Genomic DNA, 19823 nt, shown 5'->3' on the forward strand with positions numbered 1-19823 from the left:
AACAAATTAGACCTATGAGTGCAATGTTTGGCTCTTATATAAGATACAGAACAGAAGTACAAAAGGTAGTTACGAGAAGAACTCCAGTAAGTTGGGATCGATAATTAGCCAATCTCTCCCATTTTTCTTTTATATAAACAAAACATGCAGGTTAACTGAACTACCGACAAGATAAGTTCACAGATAACTTTCAGGGAGACATAGATCCTACACAGTGAAGGTATGATATTGAAATTGAAAACATATGCAATACGGGGGAAAGGAAAAGTTGTCTAGTGCCTCCAGTTGACCAATTATAGTATATCATATTACCATACAATATGTTGACGTCACAAGTATAATATATCAAAGGAACAATACACAAAGGCATAAATTAAGATTATATTAACATATTACACTTCGAACAGAATTAATGTCTTAACCTTTATTCATCAAATTACAGTATAACATGGGCATCCTTCCACAGGAAGATGACCGAGGGTATCGCTAGACTAGAATCCAACGAACATCATCTTAATCTTCATCTGCAAATTTCTGATCAAAATTAAGCAAGGGGTGAGCACACTTACGGTGGGAGCTCAGCAAGTGGGATGAAAATGCAAGGTTAACAAGGTAAGGCTAAGGTTCAATGCGGTTAACATTTTAGTTGGTCAACATTTTATTATCAACACCTGATTACTAACTATAAGTAAATACCAAACCCAATTAAGCATAATTAATAATCATCATAAGATCAAACAACTTGAACCAATTATCATCAACATGTGGCTCAACCGCTTGAGAAAACCACTTAAGCATACCCCTTAAACAAAATCGATCACAATTTATTTTCATCTTCAACTTCAATTATCATGTGAGGGTCTAGATCGCTCTTAACAGTGAGCATGGGCGATCAAATAGAATATGCAGGGGGAGAAGTCCACTTGCCTTGCTTATAGAAAAATTGAGATTCTTCCACAGATTAGATCCTGGTTCTCAACTAATGGATCAACCACTAAACATCACATAAACAAACAATAAACATACACCATTCAATGACATACAACATTCACCATAGACAAAGCTAAAAGAAAGCATAACAAAAGAGCATTTGCTTTTAAAAAACATCACAAGCAATGGTTATAACAAAACGACGCTCTTTTGCAAAAAAAGGTTTGGTTTATATTTTATTAGACAAGATATAATCTTGAAAATATCTTATGGGTGAACTATTGGACACAGTCTAACCAAATTTTCTGACATTGGCCTTTAAGCCCAACAACCACTTGATTTGGTTGTGCAACGTCCATTGCTTGGGCACGCGGACCAGATTTATGGTGATACATGACATTCATAATCTACCACAATGTTCCTAAAAATTCATAGAAGGATATATGTGACGAAATTCAAAATCTTCATGTATCGAGCACCATTATACAATTCATCACAAAAAAAATTCCTAGTGTCCTCTTAACTTTTCGTAAATGCTAGTGAAAGTCGGAGTATAATCCTTCTTGACAATTCATCACAAAATTTTCGTTTATATTTAATCCTTTGCGTACATCCATATATCCCACAAACGTTTTCATTATCGGCTGTCCCATTCCCGTTCCCATTTTCGGGAGAAAATATGGTAACAGAAATGGGAGCGGGAGTTTCTCATCCGTTCTCGTTTGTTTTCATCCCTACCTAAGTCAGGAACCTCCCTCTTAGCCACGTCTATATGTCTAGTATCATCATAAACCATGTTATGTGACCACTCTAGGCCCACATGCGCCATATAACCGAACCCCTAGCTCACACATGCCCGTGAATCCGCGAGGGTCGGCTCTGATGCCATTTGTAACACCCCCGTCACTCTCAGACTGGCAGTACTTACTCATTACAACCCTTTAGGATCATAGACCATCCCCACAGGCCAACACGAGTCTTTTATGTGCACCTTGTCCTCACTCATACGCACCTGTGAAGACTTCTTAGTCGGTCACCCATCCTAAAATTACTCTGGGACAAGCACGCTTAACCCGGAGGTTCTTTTTGAGATGAGCTTCTAAAAAAGAAGATGCACCTTGTTGGTATGAGTATTCTATTAACTCTCTTAATCTATAGGCCAGAATATCACAATCCATCCCCCTTAGAAGATTGACGTCCTCATCGATCAACCCTAAGACAGGAATCTCCCCCTTGTCCACATTTGTATGTCTAGTGTCATCATATGCCATGTCATGTGACCACTCTGGGCCCACATGAGCCATGCGCCATATACCCGAACTTCTAGCCCACACATGCCCATCAAATCATGAGGGTCGGCTCTGATACCATTTGTAACACCCCGGCCACTCCCGGTCGGTGAAACTTACTTCTGGTAGCCCTTTATGATTATAGACCATCCCCACAGACCAACATGAGTCTTTTATGCACACTTTATCCTCACTCATACGTACCCGAGAAGACTTCTCGATCGGTCACCTATCCCAAGATTACTCTAGGCCAAGCACACTTAACCCGGAGGTTCTTTTCGGGATACGCTTCCAAAAAAGAAGATACACCTTGTTGGTATGAGTATTCTATTAATTATTTTATGCCTTAGGCTAGGATATCACAGTTTATGATCAACCATATTTTTTATCAATATTGAAAAAATATCATATCATTAAGAGTCTCTATTGCATGTGTCCCATTAAAAACATATGGTTGTGATCCTTTAGTCACCCCCTCTCGAGTCGGTTAAGACAACAAATTAGATACATAGCTCTCACACCACTTGGAATGTCAATAGCAAAGTAGAGGGGGTGGATAGTTCTTTCTAAAACTAATTGCATTGACTAATTAAAAAAAATGTGAAATTAACTTTATTCGATCTAGCCAAGGCTATAGCTCTCTATTTATCACAAACAATCAAACACCTTACAAAAGATCCTAATTAAAGAGATTAAGGTGTCAGTCTAGGTAGAGTTCACCTAAGCAAATATAGTTACCTAGGTTATAGAAACCTATGCAAAAATATGGAAGCTCCTGCACATACTAGTGAGGTAAGTACACAAAGCTTAAGCACACTAGAACTACTCAAATAACAAAGCTACACAAGCTAGACTAGGGAGGAAAATAACTTAAGTACATAAATTAAACAAGGCTATTAAGCTACATAAACTTACAAGCACAAGAGAACAACTACTTTACTACACAAGTAAACTAGCTATAAGAAGAACAATAAACACTAGCTATAAGTATAATAAGATTGAATAAGGTAGTTATAGGGAGTTGCAAACCAATAGGAAGACACAAGTTGACACGATGATTTTTCTTCTGAGGTTTGATGGTTTTCCAACCACTTACTCCTTAAGGCAAGCCTAAGGTTGCCACCAATCATCTTGCTAGTGATGACCCACAAGTCACACTCTCACACATGGAGTGCTCACACCTAAACTCAAGCACTTGATCTGGCTAGACCTCTTGGCGCTCTTCACACCTCACTCCACTAGTACTTCTATTCACGTCTCCAATGAGGTGAGCATAGTACCCCTCACAGAACCTTCTATAGAGCCAAGCACAACTTCATGTGGGCTTTCATAGAGCCACAACCTCCAAGATAGCTAGAAGGTGGCAACTTCTAAGAGTAACAGGCACCACTAACTTGCAACACGATTACCTAGCGCCACTCAATGCAAAGTACTATAAATCTCTCTCACACACTTGTATGTGTTCTCTAGCAACAATATGTGAGTGGAGCCCAAAGACTAAGCACATCACTTGGATAGCACATCCCTAAGGTGCTCTATATTTCTTATGTTATTCCATCTCCTCACCAAGGGTAGCCAACACCTCTATTTATATCCCAAAAAACTAACTAAATGGTGTCTCCCTGATTAGGCACTATGTGCGACCATTGGACCGTTTGATGCCCTAATCATCAGACCAATGTTCATGGTCCGACACCTTTGTATCTGCCATGTGTACTAATCGTTGTCGTTGAACGGATAACGGACTGAATGGCTAGATGCTTCTAGTTTGATGACCATCAAACCAAACTCTAGGTCCGACAATGCGCAGTACATACTCGAGAGTGGCCATCTCTCGTTGAAATACTCTTATGACCACTGTCGGGCATAAGACCATGGACTGATGCTCATGTTCCTAGTATAACAGTCACCTAACAGTGGGACCATCCAGGTGAATAGTGTGTCTTCTCGTATGATGCTATGTTTTCCTCAACCGTCTGACCAAAGATAATAGGTCTGATGCATTCCATCGGACTATTTTGATGCCACTGTTTGTCAACGCACTAGGGTTAGCCGTTGGATTGGCATTGTAGCAGTCTGACACCATGAACAGTTAGGGTCCTACACCTTTTCACATGTGCTAGCTTCAAACTGTTTTACCAACTTTGAGTAAGTGAGTTATTGAAAGTCGCCTAGAGGGGGACAAATTGGCAAAACCTAAAATTTATAAATTTGGACACAAAACTTCACCTGAGGTTAGCGTTAGAACGAATATAAAAGAAATAGGAGTGCAAAAGATAGTTATTCTTGCTTAGAGTTCCTCAATGAATTTGCGGATTACTTTGGGAGCCAACTCAAAATGATCACAAACAAGATAGCTAGAGAAAGGTGGAGAAGAACCAAATCGCAAACAATGTGATCAACGCAAAGACAAGGGTGATTTGTTTCTCGATGTTCAACTCCGAAGAGTTTACGTTCCCGTTGAGGATTCCACAAAGGATGGGTCTTTTTCAACCCTTTCCCTCTCTCACACGGTCATGAAGACTGGATGAGTTTTCTCACTATCTCAGCGACACCAAGTCTCGCAAGGATCTCCACACAAAGAACAGAGTCTCTTGCCTCTCTTTACAATCAAGAGAATGAGGAAAGGGTTGAGAATGAAAACTCGAATAAAAAACACAAGAACTCACAACTCTCAATTGTGTAAGCCGCTATGTCTCTCAAACACAAATCAATCAAATGTGGCAAAGGATTGGCTTTGAATACTTAGAGAGGTTGCACTTAATGTGTAGTAGGTTGGGATGAGTCTTGTGTCTTCAATGTGATGGTTGGGGTATTTATAGCCCCCAACCACCAAAAGAGCCATTGGAGTAATGGGCCAAAAGTTGTCGGTGCAGTGGTGCACCCGACCTGGAACAGTGTCGGTCTGGTGCGCCACCGGACCTTGAATAGTGCTGTTGCGGGTGATCGTTCTGTTCTTATCAGTCGACCGTTGGGGCCTATAAAATAGTTCGGTGCTACACCGGCTCGGTCCGATGCTCCAGCTCTAACTATGTCGATTTACAAGTTCTCTATGTAACCATTCTGGATGGCCATCGGACCAGTCCGGTGAGCCACTGGTGCTCTGGGTGAAAAAAGCCTGAGTTTGAGTCCTCTGCTCGGACGGTCTGGTGCCACTGGATCGGTCTGGTGCCTCTGTCAACATCTCTTTTTTTTCTTCCTTTGTCCAAAACTTCTTCAAATATTTTTGACTAACTTTGAGGGTGTTCCTATGACTAAGACAAACATATATAGTGACATTCCAACTAGTATAAGTCATAGTTCTTGGATTTTTATTCTCTGTAACTTAGAATCTTGTATTTGCTTAAACTAGCTCCAAAAGTGTGATTTTGCAAATCTGAGCTAGCTAACCTCCTTAGATGTATCAAATAGATTCCTAGGCGTGTTTAGAACTTTTCGAAAGTGTAGAAGTTGGTATAGTTCGTCTTTTCCAAGATTTACCCCTTTTGGTTGGTTCTGAGCTATTTCTGACTTACAACTGTATTGACTGGACTTATGCACATGTGAATCAAATACTAGACAAACTAGTTAGTCCATAAGGTTGTGATGGTCATCAAGCACCAAGATAAATTAGATAAAATAGTTAAACCCATTTTCCTTTTAGTTATCCTTTCACAAACAATTTTTCAACAGGTATTTACTCCCTTCTCTCCACATCATTTAATCTAAGTGTGTCGCATAGTTAGATCTCATAAAGTAGCACTAAACGACATATATGCAAATAAGTTTGCCTCTCTTAATAGTATGAATGTCTATTCCAAATTTGATCATGCAGTATATTGTATCTTGACCAACAAAAATGTCCTAGCTTATACTATTGCATTGTGTCTTACTTTTTCATCTTCCTGCAAGACTCTGATTTTGCATCATTAATGACCTCCCCAGATCCAACAATATCAGGCACCTCGTTTTTCTTACTTGTGTTAATCGTCTTCTTGTAGAGCACTTATTCATCTTTGTGGGTTTCAACCAAACTCATTCACGACACTTAAAATAAAGATTAGTCCATACAGTCGTCTCATTTACCAAAACCATATATAAAGCTTTCAACGATGAGCTTGGCTTCCCACATGAAGGCCCCTGAAGATCAAGGAGGGCCCTAAGACTGAGGAGCTCGAAGGTTCGAGAGGACCCTGAAGGTCAGTGGGCTCTAAGAGTTGTCTTTTTCCAGGGCGCTCATGGTTGAGAGAGTCCTGAGAGACTGGGTGAAGGTTAGGTCCCTCGGTGTGAGGGGCCATATTGTTAACTAGAACCGAGAAAGCCCCATTGGCGTCAATCAGGTCCTCGTTGAATTCTTTCTGTCGGGATCTTTGAAACATGACTTTTTAGCCTCCTAGACTATGGCCTTCCTCGAATGCTGGCAATTATCTACTTTTGCTATTTTGCAAAATAATATAAACTAATTCATGGCTGTAATGTATATTATCCTTATATGTTGTTAAGAAACATGATATAAAGTATACCTAAGTTTGTATACGGCATCCTCTTATAATTTATGTAACTCAATTTTATCTTGCTATTAGAAAATCAAATATCTCTCAAATCTACATGTTGATTATAAACATATGTTTAAAAAACTTAATTATAAAAAACAATGTATTGTGTCGGAAAATATATTACGGATTTGGAAAAATAATCTAAGAGATAATAGATTTTGAATTTGAAGAAAAAAAAGAAATGTCAGAAAATACATTACAAATTTTTCAATATTGTGTTTTGTATAGTTGTCATCTGTAGTGTAAATTTATTATTAAATTTTTAACCTAACGAAATAATGATGGAAACGTTATCTTGCATATTTTAACATTAAGATAATGTCCTATATCGACTCATAAAGTTCGAAATTAAAACTCAACGATATACGCAGAGAAACAGAAGTAACGAAACTCGTTTAGAGATAAAATTAGAGGAACTAGAATAATTAAGGGCAGTGAATCTTGTTTATTTACGGATAAGTGGTTTTTTAGCGCTGAACTTGGTGCGTTGTTCTATCTTTGTGCGTGATGAGAGGGTTCAATCTAGCTATTAGAGCATCTTCAATCATGCCTTAAATTGAAATATGGGAAGAAAAAACTACTTCAACAATGTCTTATTTCATAAAATTTGGTCAAAAATTATAAGACACTCTTTTAAGTGACTCAAATATACTACACCAGTATGCTACACTACAATCTAGATTTAAGGTTTTCTGTTGGAGCAAGATGTTTTATTTATGCCCTAAATTCAATAAAATACACTTTTTTAAATTATAGGACATTTTTATGTCATGTCGTTGGAGATGCTATAAAGCACCAACTATACAGGAGTTTTCGTAGGAACTAGTTTTCTGAGGTACTCTCGTCTCCTTCCTTGGCTCCTCGCTCGTTCTTCTACCATTCTTCTCGATGGCCGACCATTCCAGACACGAGATGGAATTACAGAATTTTTGGAGCGACTAGAAGAGCGTCTCTTTATCAAAAGAACGCGCGCAATGCCGCGAAGAATCGATCGTAATCTAACGCTGAAGCGGAATGTAACCAGAGGACCAAAACAGCATTGTCCAAACCGATTCCATGCTAGAGTGAACTCTGTAACTAGGAAGGCTGATAACGCAAACCTATACAAAATCCAATTAACCCTGTCCAGACGAGTTCCCTTGGAGCATTTTTTACAGATAAAGATTGCAACTCACTGTTAGGAGCAAAGTTGAAAGAATGAATCATTGAATCATCAGGTTTTGGCACATCCATCTTGTGCAACATCTAAGGGGCCCACAAAACGAAACAATGGGGAATGGAATATATTGCCTCCTCATGCTTCGCGGCGGCTGTGGCTGCTATCTCCCTGTTTACATGGAGAACAAACACGATGAGTGCCAACTGAGAAGACTTTGATGAAGTGTGCTTTTGCAAATTTGATGAGTTGGTAATATCCATATGTCATTACTATAGACTGGTAACATGGTCGATAAAGCTGAAAGAAAATATGGGCATCACACTTGTAATGTGTTGCTGACAATTACTCCACTAGTAAATTGCTTCGAACCATCAGTACTGATTATTTGAAGTTTGGGCATAACAGGAGGGAAAATAGGAAAAGACTAAGGCCTTGTTCGTTTCTATCGGATTGATGGGTCGGAACGATTCCTAACCGGATTGCTTCTCTAATTTATATAAACTTTGATTAGGTGGAACAATTCCGGGTGCAATCCGATAGAAACGAACAAGGCCTAAGGGAAACATGTCAAATGTTCTAATGAACATACATGTAACACGAAATTGAGACTCACCTTGAACATCATATATTACTGCAGGGCAGCCAAATACCAGTCACTTGTACTTAGAGGGATCCAAATCAATGCATAATCGTGGGTGACATGACTCCATATTCTGACAGGCAATGTGAAGCTTGGAAAGGAAATGAAACATTGAAACCCTAACTATTCCCTATGTCAGCCCTATTAAGAATAATATAACTTAACCTCAAGAGTTAATTATTCTATCGCTTGGCTAGTCAGATCAGAATATTTCCCAAAGGAAATAAAGAATAGCTTTTTTTCCTTATTGTAGATTACGGCAATGAGGCAAGGTCAACAAAATTATCAACCAGAACAGCATCAAGAAATGACCAGTGGAACTAATGGGACTCATGCTGAGGCTGGAAGGTTTCTGACTGTCCAAAGTACACTATAAAGTCACCACCACCTGAAGATCAATCTCATGCTCAGTAGGAACAGACTTCCCAGGATCATCCTTGGATTGCAAACCAAGAGATTCATTTACCGAATCAGTTTCAGGTGTAAGGACCAGTGCCTCATTGCCAGATATCCTACTGCTGTTGAAGTGATCTGCTAGACAGTCACCTGAATCTTTTGGACTTCCATTGTTGTCCAGCTCTTTAGAACTATTTTCATTACCGTTCTCTTTTAGACAGTTATGATTATCAAGTTCTTCCAAGATGTTATGACTGACAAGCTTCAGGCTACTAAAACCGTCAAGTTCCATAGGACATGGTATTTCTTTAGGAGAAAACTTGCTATTTGTAGTACAGTCAAGCTCCTCTTGACTGTTATGGCTGTCGAGCAGTTTCCAACTGTTATAGCTGTCGAGTGCTTTCCAATTGTTGTCTCCATCTAGTTCATTTAGACAATTATTATCCTTCATCTCTTTGTCACTTCTACAGTTGCCAGGATCTTTCAGATTGATGTGACTGTTGAGATCTTTCGGATTACAATGATCACCAGGTTCTTTCTCAGAGCCAAGATCGTCAAGCGCCCTCAACTCATTATGGATGTCTACCTTTCTCAAACTTTTATCGTCCTCTAGATCTTTCTCAGTGCTATGAGCATCAAACTCTTTCGAACAGCCATGATCATTCAGCTCCTCTAGACAGTTATCGTAACTGAATTCTATCTCAGTAATATGAACATTGAGCCCCTGCTCAATTTCATGATCATGAAGCTCTTGCAGACTACCCGGAGCACCAAGATCTTTGGGACAATTGGGATCCTCATCCTCCACAAACTTGCCAACACATTGATCTACAAGCTTGATGCAATGATCCTCATCTGACTGGCCTTTGACAACTGTTACAGTCTCTGCATACGGGCAGACAGGTAGACTTCTCCGGCGGCATCTATGGCACTTGAAACCAATGAGATTGTTCACATTCTCAATGTTAACAGAATATATATCCCCATGGAACCAGTCTGAAAGAAAAAGAAAATGTAATCAGGATATTATAGGATGTAAAGTATGAAAGCCACCCATGACATAAAAAGCAATAAAGTAAAATCATAAACATAAGAAATGTAAATCCACAAATTAGTTGTAGATCAATAAAGCAATAATTAGTTGTCGCCTAGTGCTCCTATTCTCTCCATGAAGTGAAACCACAAATTTTGAAAACATGTTTTCAACTATCTAGTACTATGCAAACAATGCACTTTTGCAATTCATTCCAATTAATGTGTAAGATGACATAAGGATGCTCCTTAACAGAAGCTACTTTAAGTAGCTCTGAAGAGAAGGAAATTTTTTCTTGAATACGCAGGAGATCTACGTATTTTTGTATTAAGAAGAGAAAAGGGGTGAAACCCCAAAAACACGAACAGCAGACTTACAGACACACACCACCAAATACACCACTCTTAAAACAACTCCTCTAGATTGAAGAGAAGGAAATTACCGCATCATTCTTTTATTTTTGTTGTTTTATCCCCTTCAAAAGTGCTTTCTATTGTTTGACATTATAGGATTTTGAGACAGAGCTACTTGCAACCATTCCATTTAAAGCTTGCTATATTTTCCAATCAATTAGTTGTTCATTAGTCACCATGGGTGATTTCAGAAAGAAAATCGCTCAATGAAACAATCCATCTTTTATGCAACATTTTGGCACTTGAACCAATAAGTGCATATTTAGGCACTCAGTTGGGTTGGGAAAATTTACACATGTAACATCAGCCCAAAAGTCAGAGTGACAGCTGAAACATGCTTTCTTCCGTTCTCAGCATATGTGCAAGCACACAAACCATAACTTATGTTTTTTTCTTCTAAGACTGATGAGTTTCATTTCAAACTTGGAAAAAAAACACTACATACCAACATTTGAAAATTTTAGCATGGAGTGCTCTGTAAACTTCATGACAGCAGCCCAAACTAACAGCAGGTGATAGCTGAAAATATTTTCTTCTGTTCTCATGAAATGTGCAAGCACACAACCCATCTCGTTGGTGCCAATATTACTGCAGATTTAGGTTTTTTCCCTCTAAAAAGGACTGTCATACTCTGGACTACAGGTGATTAACACTGGCACAGCTACACATCTCCATTAATCATAAGAGCAAAATCAGAAAATGATGCACCCAGAAAGGCTGTCTAATTAGAATGTAAAATTGGTCAAAATAGGCAAGCTCCTTGCAATGGAGGTAGTAGTAGTAAGTGACAACTTTAGTGAGGACTGAGGAGACAGAAAATTGTGGACTTTCCATAAGACCTGTGTCATGGCTAAAAAACAGGTAAGAGGGGTACAAGCTAGTAACTCCAAAGAGGACAGAACACATAAATTTGCATGTCCTCCAAAATAGAAGACTAATAAGAAGATTGTTTTAGCCCACACAGTTGCTAACTGAAAACATCTAGTTGATCTAAGATCAAAGATATGTCATACAAGTAAAACATGCTTACCTTCACATTTTTCACAGGCAATATAGATATCCTCTTCATTATAGCATTTTTCACACAAGCAGCATACTGGGTTGACTTCAGAAATTTCAGCATCTTCTGATGGAAAAACTACTCTTTCTTTCCTGAAACTTCTTGCTCGTTCATCATGTGGATTTTGTGACCATCGGAGGCCATTCAACCAGTATGAATACTGTGAAACAGTCCTCTTCCTCTTGCTAGAGCTAGCTGCATTCTCGGATACATTTGAGTTACTTTTCATGTATTTATCATGTAATCGTTTTGATATACGTTTCACTGGTTCATTTTTGGAAACATTTGATGGTTCACTTTCATGGATCTTTGATGGTTCATTCTTTGACAGATCCGTTGGGTTCTTCCTGGGCCGGCCACGCTTACCCTTTTTGCCAATTTTCGTTTTGCATTTCAGAACTATCTGATTCCTCCTGGTCTCAATCTTGCGTGATTGTTTCTTTTGTTTCTTCTGCTTCTTTTTGGGAGACAGCTTCTTTGGTGCAGTCTTTTTCTGAGGAGACTCCACCTTTAGAACCTTCTCATCTAAGCACTTATTACAAACATAAACAGCATTTGTAGCACCTCTAGGGACCTTGAAATGTTTTCTATGGAAAAGAGCTGCGTCGAATAAGAATATAAGATAAAGAAGGTAAGTGGCAAACATTGTCCAAGAACTCCAAATGTAATTTTAAACACTAATAACCAAAGTAATAGGAAAAACTCAATAGCTGATGATTATCTAGACTTCTAGAGTGAGACTAACAGTCAATGACAACTTTTTGTTTATTCAACAACAGACATAGGATACCACAGAAGAAAGTGCATATAAAAAACACAATATTGAGGCCAATAGTTGCACATACAAAACAAAAAAAAAGGTTGACTATTTGCAACAACACATACCTGCACAATATTGGCAGTTAACAGCTTCACTGTTGAAAAGACAGACAACGAATCAGAACTAGTACAAAAGAATTTTCAATGTAACAGAAACGAAATTGTGTGTGTAGCCAAACTGAGAACATAGTTACAAAAACTTATTAGAGAAATAAATAGCCTGCAAGAATGAAAATGTCAATACATGGTTTTTATGTAAAGCCTAACAAGTTTTCCAGAGTATTTGCTCATTTGAATGGCTTCTACGAAATGGCACCAATAGTTTGATTGGTAACTGTGCACCTAGATTATTTAGAAACAAATACTAATATCTAACTCAGCATAGTACAGTCATGTAAGAAGTTTATTCACATATTGGCCGATAAATACTGTTATGAAAATACAAGTATAATGATTGCATCTGAAAGCCAAACTGAAAACATTCAGAGATGATCAATTTATAAGGCTTGCATAGAAGAGTTAAATATGTCACTGTGCTAAGGCCCTAATCTGCATATACTATTTCTTTAACATGTACGCATTGTGACGGGGAGTATTAAACCTTACCATAAGCACATCACTCGCATGCATCAAAGTGAGAAGCAACAGATGTCAGCACAACAAAATGTCACAAATATAAAACTAATACCTATAATGTTCACAGCTTGTATGAAATGTAGTGTCCAAAAGTATGTTTGAAATGAAATAAACCTTTGCCTATAGCTACAAATAATTGATAAGATGAGTATGGTGTACTTCAGAAATAAATTAAATGAATTGTTAAAGGGGTAAGTATAAAACTAATTGTCAGTGACATACCTTGCAATCACCTCTTTGTGACAATGACCACAAGGCATGGTGGATCTTTTTTCTGCTTTTTCAAAGAGGTAATCAAAGCCTGTCTTTCTTGGCATTTCTGGTTTTGAGCCACACAATTTCTTAGTCTTCTTAGATAGTTCGTCAGTTTCTTTCTTTTTCAGTAAGCGAGCAAATGTTTTGGCTTCATAAGCCTTCAACAGATTCAAAGGGACATGAACTTCACTCAACCAGTACCTGTTCCTCTCGCTAGAGGATTCCTCAAGTTTTGTTCCATGTTTAGAAATAACAGGAGGAATGTTCTCCCTCTTTCCAAAATCAAGCAGATATTCAACATTTGTTCCTTCAATGCGTTTCCTGCGAATTATAACTTTCTTGAAAAGCCTAGCTATTTTCTGGGTTTCTTTGGTCATAAGGCTAGAAGGGAGAGTGCTCAGTATCTCAGTCCACTTGATATTCCATTCAAGTTCTTTAATCTGAAGTGCACACCACAAAGAAGAACAATTCAGTGAAAAAATTTGACCTATTGCTTTCCAAAGCAAGGAGAAGATGTCACCTGCAAAATGAGCTGGGCCGCATTTTCTGCCATTTCCACAGCAGCTCGCCAGGCTATGTATTTGAACCTCCGCGCAAATTGTGAACCATCCGTGTATGAAATCGTGGGAATTCTCCTACGTCCAGCTGAAGAGTACCAGGTCAAAAAAGTTAAATGCAAATAGAAGTAGAACAGTAGAAAAAAAACATATCTAGAAATGAACAAAAGATTGCTGATAAACCTTGCCGAGCAGCTTTGTTGACCAATGACTGAGGCAACCTCTTCCAATGAAACACTTGGCGAGATAATTTTCCACCCCTCCACCAATAAACACCAACATCACGAGAGTCAACTTTAAGTTCACCGTTAGGAGACGGCTTTCTCCCTGGCTTTCTAGCAGTAGCACTTACATGACTTAGAGACTTATTAGACGAGCGGACCAAAATATGAGCTGCAGAACCAACAACTTCAACAGAGTCCGCCGCTTTCTGCCATTCCGTAGTAATGGCAACACGTCGCAGACTGGACTCTAACTGCAGAGTGTAAGCAAAAAAATTATCATTAATTCATTATAGGGCATACATAATTGGAAAAAAAATATTTGAATGAAGCATAATTTATACCATTAGAAGAGGCTGCTTAAGTGATGACACATCTGAAGCCTTGAGAACCGCATTGCGCCAACAAATGCTATATTGTGGATTTTGCCAAGGGCCACTCAGCAAACCATTCAACCGTTCTTCAACTGACAAAATGTTATACATAGCAAGGATGATATGACTTTCCATATTATTTTCTGCTCCGAGATCAAGAGTATGTGGCTTAGGGCCTTCCATGTACTTAATATCAGTTAATCTGAAAATGCAATCAACGCCACCACTAATTTGGCAGGAATTGCACCATCCACATTTTTCTTTAAGCAGTTCAGCAGAAAGCTTTTGATCAGTTAGTGCAAAAAAGTTAGCATACTTTTTACATATTGTTCTCAGATGGAACGAGAGTACATCCTGAACAGGTTTTTTCACGTCCTTGTTTTCAGACAGCTTGTGTTTTAGCTCTTCAGCAGCTGAAGCTGCTATTTGACCGAAACTGTAATAGTTTATGTACCTAGCAGGATCAGAATGGAGCTGCCAATCTCTTGGTTTTTCTTTAGGTGGTGAATCTTTCTGGTTCTTTGCAAGAGAACCATTAGCACGTGAATAAACAATATCTTTTGGGGAATTGCAGTTATCATTCTTGGCACTAGAGGATCTATTTTCAGGTATTTGATTCAAATCACCTTCAGCAACAATTCCACTTCGAGACATAAGTGAATATCTTAGTTTAATGCTATGCTGTGACAAATCTTGATCCAAATCATCAGAATTTGAGGTAGAAATTTTTCCAGAATTCAAGTGTTCAAAGGAGCTTCTTTGTTCTACCTTAAACTGATCATGATCACTAGGTTGCTTCAATAATGATAAATGTTTTGAGTCTATCTCAGCATCAGATGTACTACATTCCCTGCTACTCTGGTAACGACTGTTAAGATTGGGTGACTTGATTGCAGTATCACAAAATGAAGAAATTGTGTTAACCATTGAGCTGTACGAAGGATGACATGAGTTCAAAACTGCAACAAGATGATGAAGATCGATCTGACCATAATAATAGCATGGTGAGTAACCATCACATGAGTCAACCCTGCAAGTTCAGAAGGTGATTTGTTTATTAATGCAGCAAGGAGTAATCATTTGATACACACAGGATAGGTCCAAAAGTAAATAAATCATGTCTCACTTCTGCAATATAAATAGTACACTTCTCTGCATACCAAGCAGGAACAATCTTGTCCCCGTACTGATAATATCTTTTTAAGTACCTTACCATGTACTATGTTTCCGTTCCTCGACCCTTCACCCTATTGATCCGAGAACCTGGCGTGCTGTAGGGGTTTCCCCTACAGCCTTTCCCCCTCAAAAAAAATTATAAGGCTCAAGGGAGAAAAACAGCATCCAACAGAGGTCCTATTTTGCCAAATTTCATCAAACCGGTTTAGGGCTCGAAGTCTAGGGTCCTAAATATAGTACCCGGCCATCCGAGTCCTATCTTTTTTTTTCCACGTCGCGCGAGTCCCACATCCAGCGGCCAGCTTGGTCCACAACTCCACACCTTGCTTAAATATGCCAAAGAGACTGGGCGCGCGAAGGGAAAAAGCGCAGGATACAACGTGTGTGTGGCCTGGGAAGGTGAAATTAGTTGAAAAACAGACGTTTAAGGCCCAGTTGTTGGAGATGATGATATATTCAAGGTCCTAAAACAAATCAAATCAAGTCCTAAACGATATTTAGGGCTTAAATATGAGACTTCTTCTTTGAGTTGCTCTAAGGAACTAACAAGACAAATAGAGCATCCTAGGTGAAGCTCATAGACAAGAGAAAAATGCAACAGTTTACATCATCCTACCTATATCCTAGGTGGCTTGATAAATTGAGTGGTAGTGCACCAGAGTAACATAATCGTCGCATTTAGATTTTTTTGAAAAATACAGGAGGGCATATAGCAGAGGGGCATTCAAAAAAAACACCAGAGCCCAAAAGATCGTTCAGAGAGATACACATGTAAGGAGTCCAAGGTGACTTACACCAAAAGATAGCCGCAAGTGAAGAAGTATAGTCGACCGTGTGGATCAGTTCCTAGAATCTCTGCTCCTCTCATTGGATTTGCAATATTTCTAGATCCATCCTTCCGTATCAAACATTCAGGACAATACCAATCACCTTCAGGCAAAAGATCCTCCACCACCCCAACACATTTCGAATGAAATGCAGCTGGACAGCCATCACAGCATAACAAGTTGCCATCCATGCCACAAAGATAACATTCATCGCTGTTTCCATCATCCACTTCAGCAGATCCTTCTGGAAATTGAGAAGAACCCACTGCCACCTTAGCAGAAGAGCCCCTGCCCCTCTTTTTTCTTCTTACACCAGTGCTTCTGAAGCCCTCGTCGTTTCCATCTGACTCTGACAACCTTGACCGTATAGCCCCGATCTCTAGAACATCATCAGAGAGTGAACGCAGCAGCTCGAGTTTTACCCCTGCAGGCTGCCTATAGTACTCTGTACTCAGCAAACTTAAATCTGTAAGCTTCATACCATACCTCAATTCTGAGCCCCTAGTTAGCAAGTATTCAGCAAGATAGATTGGCCAAGTTGCTAGGTCTAACAGCTCCCAGTTAAGATTCCTACAAAGACATAGTGAATAGGGTAACTAAAAAAGACATAGTGGGTAGGGTAACTAAAAACATGTTTTTTCAATCACATAGAGGTCTCTAAGCTTAGTATACACTATACAGCAAAGGACATGGTACCTAATGCAGTGTACCGCCGACGGGTCTCCTTCATTGGCCGAGTCCTCCAGATGACTCTTGAGAGCCCGCAGCAGCGTGAAATGCACCCAGTCGATCAACGGGTTGACATAGGTGCTCCGCAACGCAGCCACAAATGTCTCCAGTGAGAAGGGGCTGAGGAACAACTGTTTGCTAAACGACCTTAAGCAGGAGTAAACTTGAAAGACATCGAGAACAGGGAGGCCGCCTAAATCCAGACCCTGCGACGATGGTGGCAGCTCCGGCTTAGGTGGCGGTGGCAGCGGTTTCTTAGGGGCGGCCTCCTCCAAGTCCCTGGACACCGAGCGGTACCGCCCACTCCCAATCGCGCGGGGTCGCTTCCTCCCAGACTGCTGCGGCGTCGAAGCCGCCGCAGCAGCAGCAGCCTCCTCCTCGGCCTCCGCGGCAGCCGCGACGGCCACCGCCGCCTCCATCTCGGCCGCGTGCTCGGCCGCCTTCGCCTGGCGCGCGCTCCGCCGCAGCGGCCTGGACGACTCTGGTCCCGGGCTGACCCTCGGCTTCTTCTCCGCCACCGCCTCCATAACGGGCGTCGCGGGCTCGGTCTCCTCGCCCGCGGCGGCGGCAACGGCCAGCACGACGCCGTCTGGAGTCGAGGTCGGGGATGGGTCGTCCTCGTTCCCGCGGCGGCGCTTCTTGGGGCGCCTCCCCGCGGCATCCTGCGGCGAGGTGCGCTGCTGCTGCGCGCGCGGCATCGCGGGTCCGACGAGAATCTGGGCCATCTCGTCGGCGTCGACCTCCTCGGAGTCGCCGTCCTCGTATAGCACGCGGAAGTAGCCCGCGCCGGGGTCGTACGACTCAACGACGCCCGCGTAGGTGCCGAACCCCGGGAACGCCTTCCGTACCGCCCGCCCCACCAGCGCCTCCATCCCTCCCGCGCGCGCGGAACCCCTAGGGTTTGCGGAGCGCGGGGAGGCCAGCGCGGCGACGGATCGGGCGCTAGGGCCTGGGTCGCGGCGAGATCGGCGGCGGCGCGCGGTTGGGGATTGCGAGGGACCCGCGGATTTCCGGGATTACGAGAGGAAGGGGATGGGCAGGGAGGAAGATGCGGCCGTGCAGGGGGACGAGGCGTTGTGAGTTGCTACTATACTCGCCAAATCCTTTCGGTTAGTACTCGCTAGCCAAGTCCTCTGCAGAAGGGGAATGGAATTTGGGAGGGAAAACGTGAAGTGACATGGGAAGTGAGCGCATTGCTTTATGAATCAATTTCAAAAAAATGGAAGAAGAAAATATGGATGGAACAGCAGCCTGCCCACAACCACCGGGGAGCAAGGCAACATTTTTGCCATTCTCATGCTACCTTCTCCGAGGGCTCCCCCATCCGTAGGGAGCTTTGGAGTGGAATTGCCCTTAAGCTCCCTCTATACGGGGAAGAGAGAAAACACTCTCGTATATGTTATGAGCTCTAATCTCCCTCTATATATTAATTATGTTATTTTTGTCATATTAATCCTTTCTGAACTATTTAACTTGGTAACAATGTGTATTATAGCAGTATAAATAGTCTATGATTTTTTTTAAACTTTTAAAATTGATAAAAATGTTAAATAACTAAATTATAGTATATAGGGGAGCTGGACAGGGTGAATGGTTCGAAAAGTTATATATATGAGATGGGGTATCTTTTTGGGTGATGTAGTAAAGTATAATAGAAAGTATAGATAGGGAGAGAAATGTGGAGAGAATGGTTGAAGATGGCCTAAGTGACTACAAACATATTGTGTGCTCGCTACAATCGATACTGCCTAGCTTAAAACACTTGCCATTGAGATTGCATTCTTAGTCAATGCCTCGAAAAAAATGCTGACAAACTTCTCCTTTAGGGCTTGTTCGGTTATTTTCAATCCATATGGATTGAAGGGGATTGATACGGATTGAGAGGGATTTTGACTTACTAGGGATTAAAACCCTCTCAATCCCCATCAATCCATATGGATTGGGGTAGAACCGAACAAGCCCTTAAGGGTTGATTTACATGAATTCTCTCTAAGGGATTGTTCGTTTTGATCTCAATCTATGTGGATTAGATGGGATTGAGTTGATTTAAATCTCAAACAAATCAAAAATCTTTATTAATGATTTTTTCTAATCTCATCTAATCCACATGGGATAAGAATAATCGAATAAGGCCTAACTTCTTTATCTATCAAACCAGTGGAGAATTCAAAGTACTCGTAAATTCAAAATATGTATGCACATTTATTCTATAGCATAGACCAATCTTGTGGTATGTCTGATTTTTTAACACCCACCTTCATATAAAATACTAGGCTGGTGTGTTTATGCCTCATTTGGCTTGCGGGGATTTTTCCCGTTTCCTATGTTTTCTTGTAAAAATAAAATGATTCCTATAAAGTTTATGTATGATTCCTCTAGCATTTATGCATTCCAGGTGAGGCCTTACTATTTTGGTGTGTGTATGTTGCTACGGATTTTATGTATTATATAAGTAGATCTTGTTATAAGAGATAGTTGTTTAAACACATTCCAAACCTTTACAATGATTTGTGTTATATATAAACTGATCGTTATGCCTAATTTCAACATGTCTACCATGTAACTGACATAAATACATTTTATATGCCGAGTAGGTAAATCAAAACAATTTTTAGTTATGCTTAAGTATAGAGTACAAGACACAAATATATGTATGTTCAATTGGTTAGGTAGGTGCGAATGTGGATTCAGAGTCAACAACCATGATTTAAATCTGTGAAGAGCACGACGGTGAAAACCGTGAAACCATAAAAATCAGTGCTTTTATATAAGAG

At 40.4% G+C, this 19823-nt stretch overlaps 1 protein-coding gene across 1 annotated transcript; it reads right to left on the reverse strand.

Annotated features, from left to right (window-relative positions):
• Positions 1-7844: 7844 nt before the first annotated feature.
• On the reverse strand, positions 7845-18097 carry LOC103633535 (uncharacterized). Its single transcript, NM_001364271.1, has 10 exons — positions 17017-18097; positions 16288-16890; positions 14288-15347; positions 13906-14197; positions 13686-13810; positions 13133-13605; positions 12341-12369; positions 11426-12055; positions 8527-9945; positions 7845-8081 (listed from the first exon to the last, which is right to left on the reverse strand). Exons 1-9 carry the CDS (start codon positions 17919-17921, stop codon positions 8924-8926), a joined length of 5139 nt encoding a protein of 1712 aa, NP_001351200.1. The 5' UTR covers positions 17922-18097; the 3' UTR covers positions 7845-8081; positions 8527-8923.
• Positions 18098-19823: the final 1726 nt, after the last annotated feature.

This window comes from Zea mays, chromosome 7, assembly GCF_902167145.1.
Source record: "Zea mays cultivar B73 chromosome 7, Zm-B73-REFERENCE-NAM-5.0, whole genome shotgun sequence".
NCBI lineage: Eukaryota > Viridiplantae > Streptophyta > Magnoliopsida > Poales > Poaceae > Zea > Zea mays.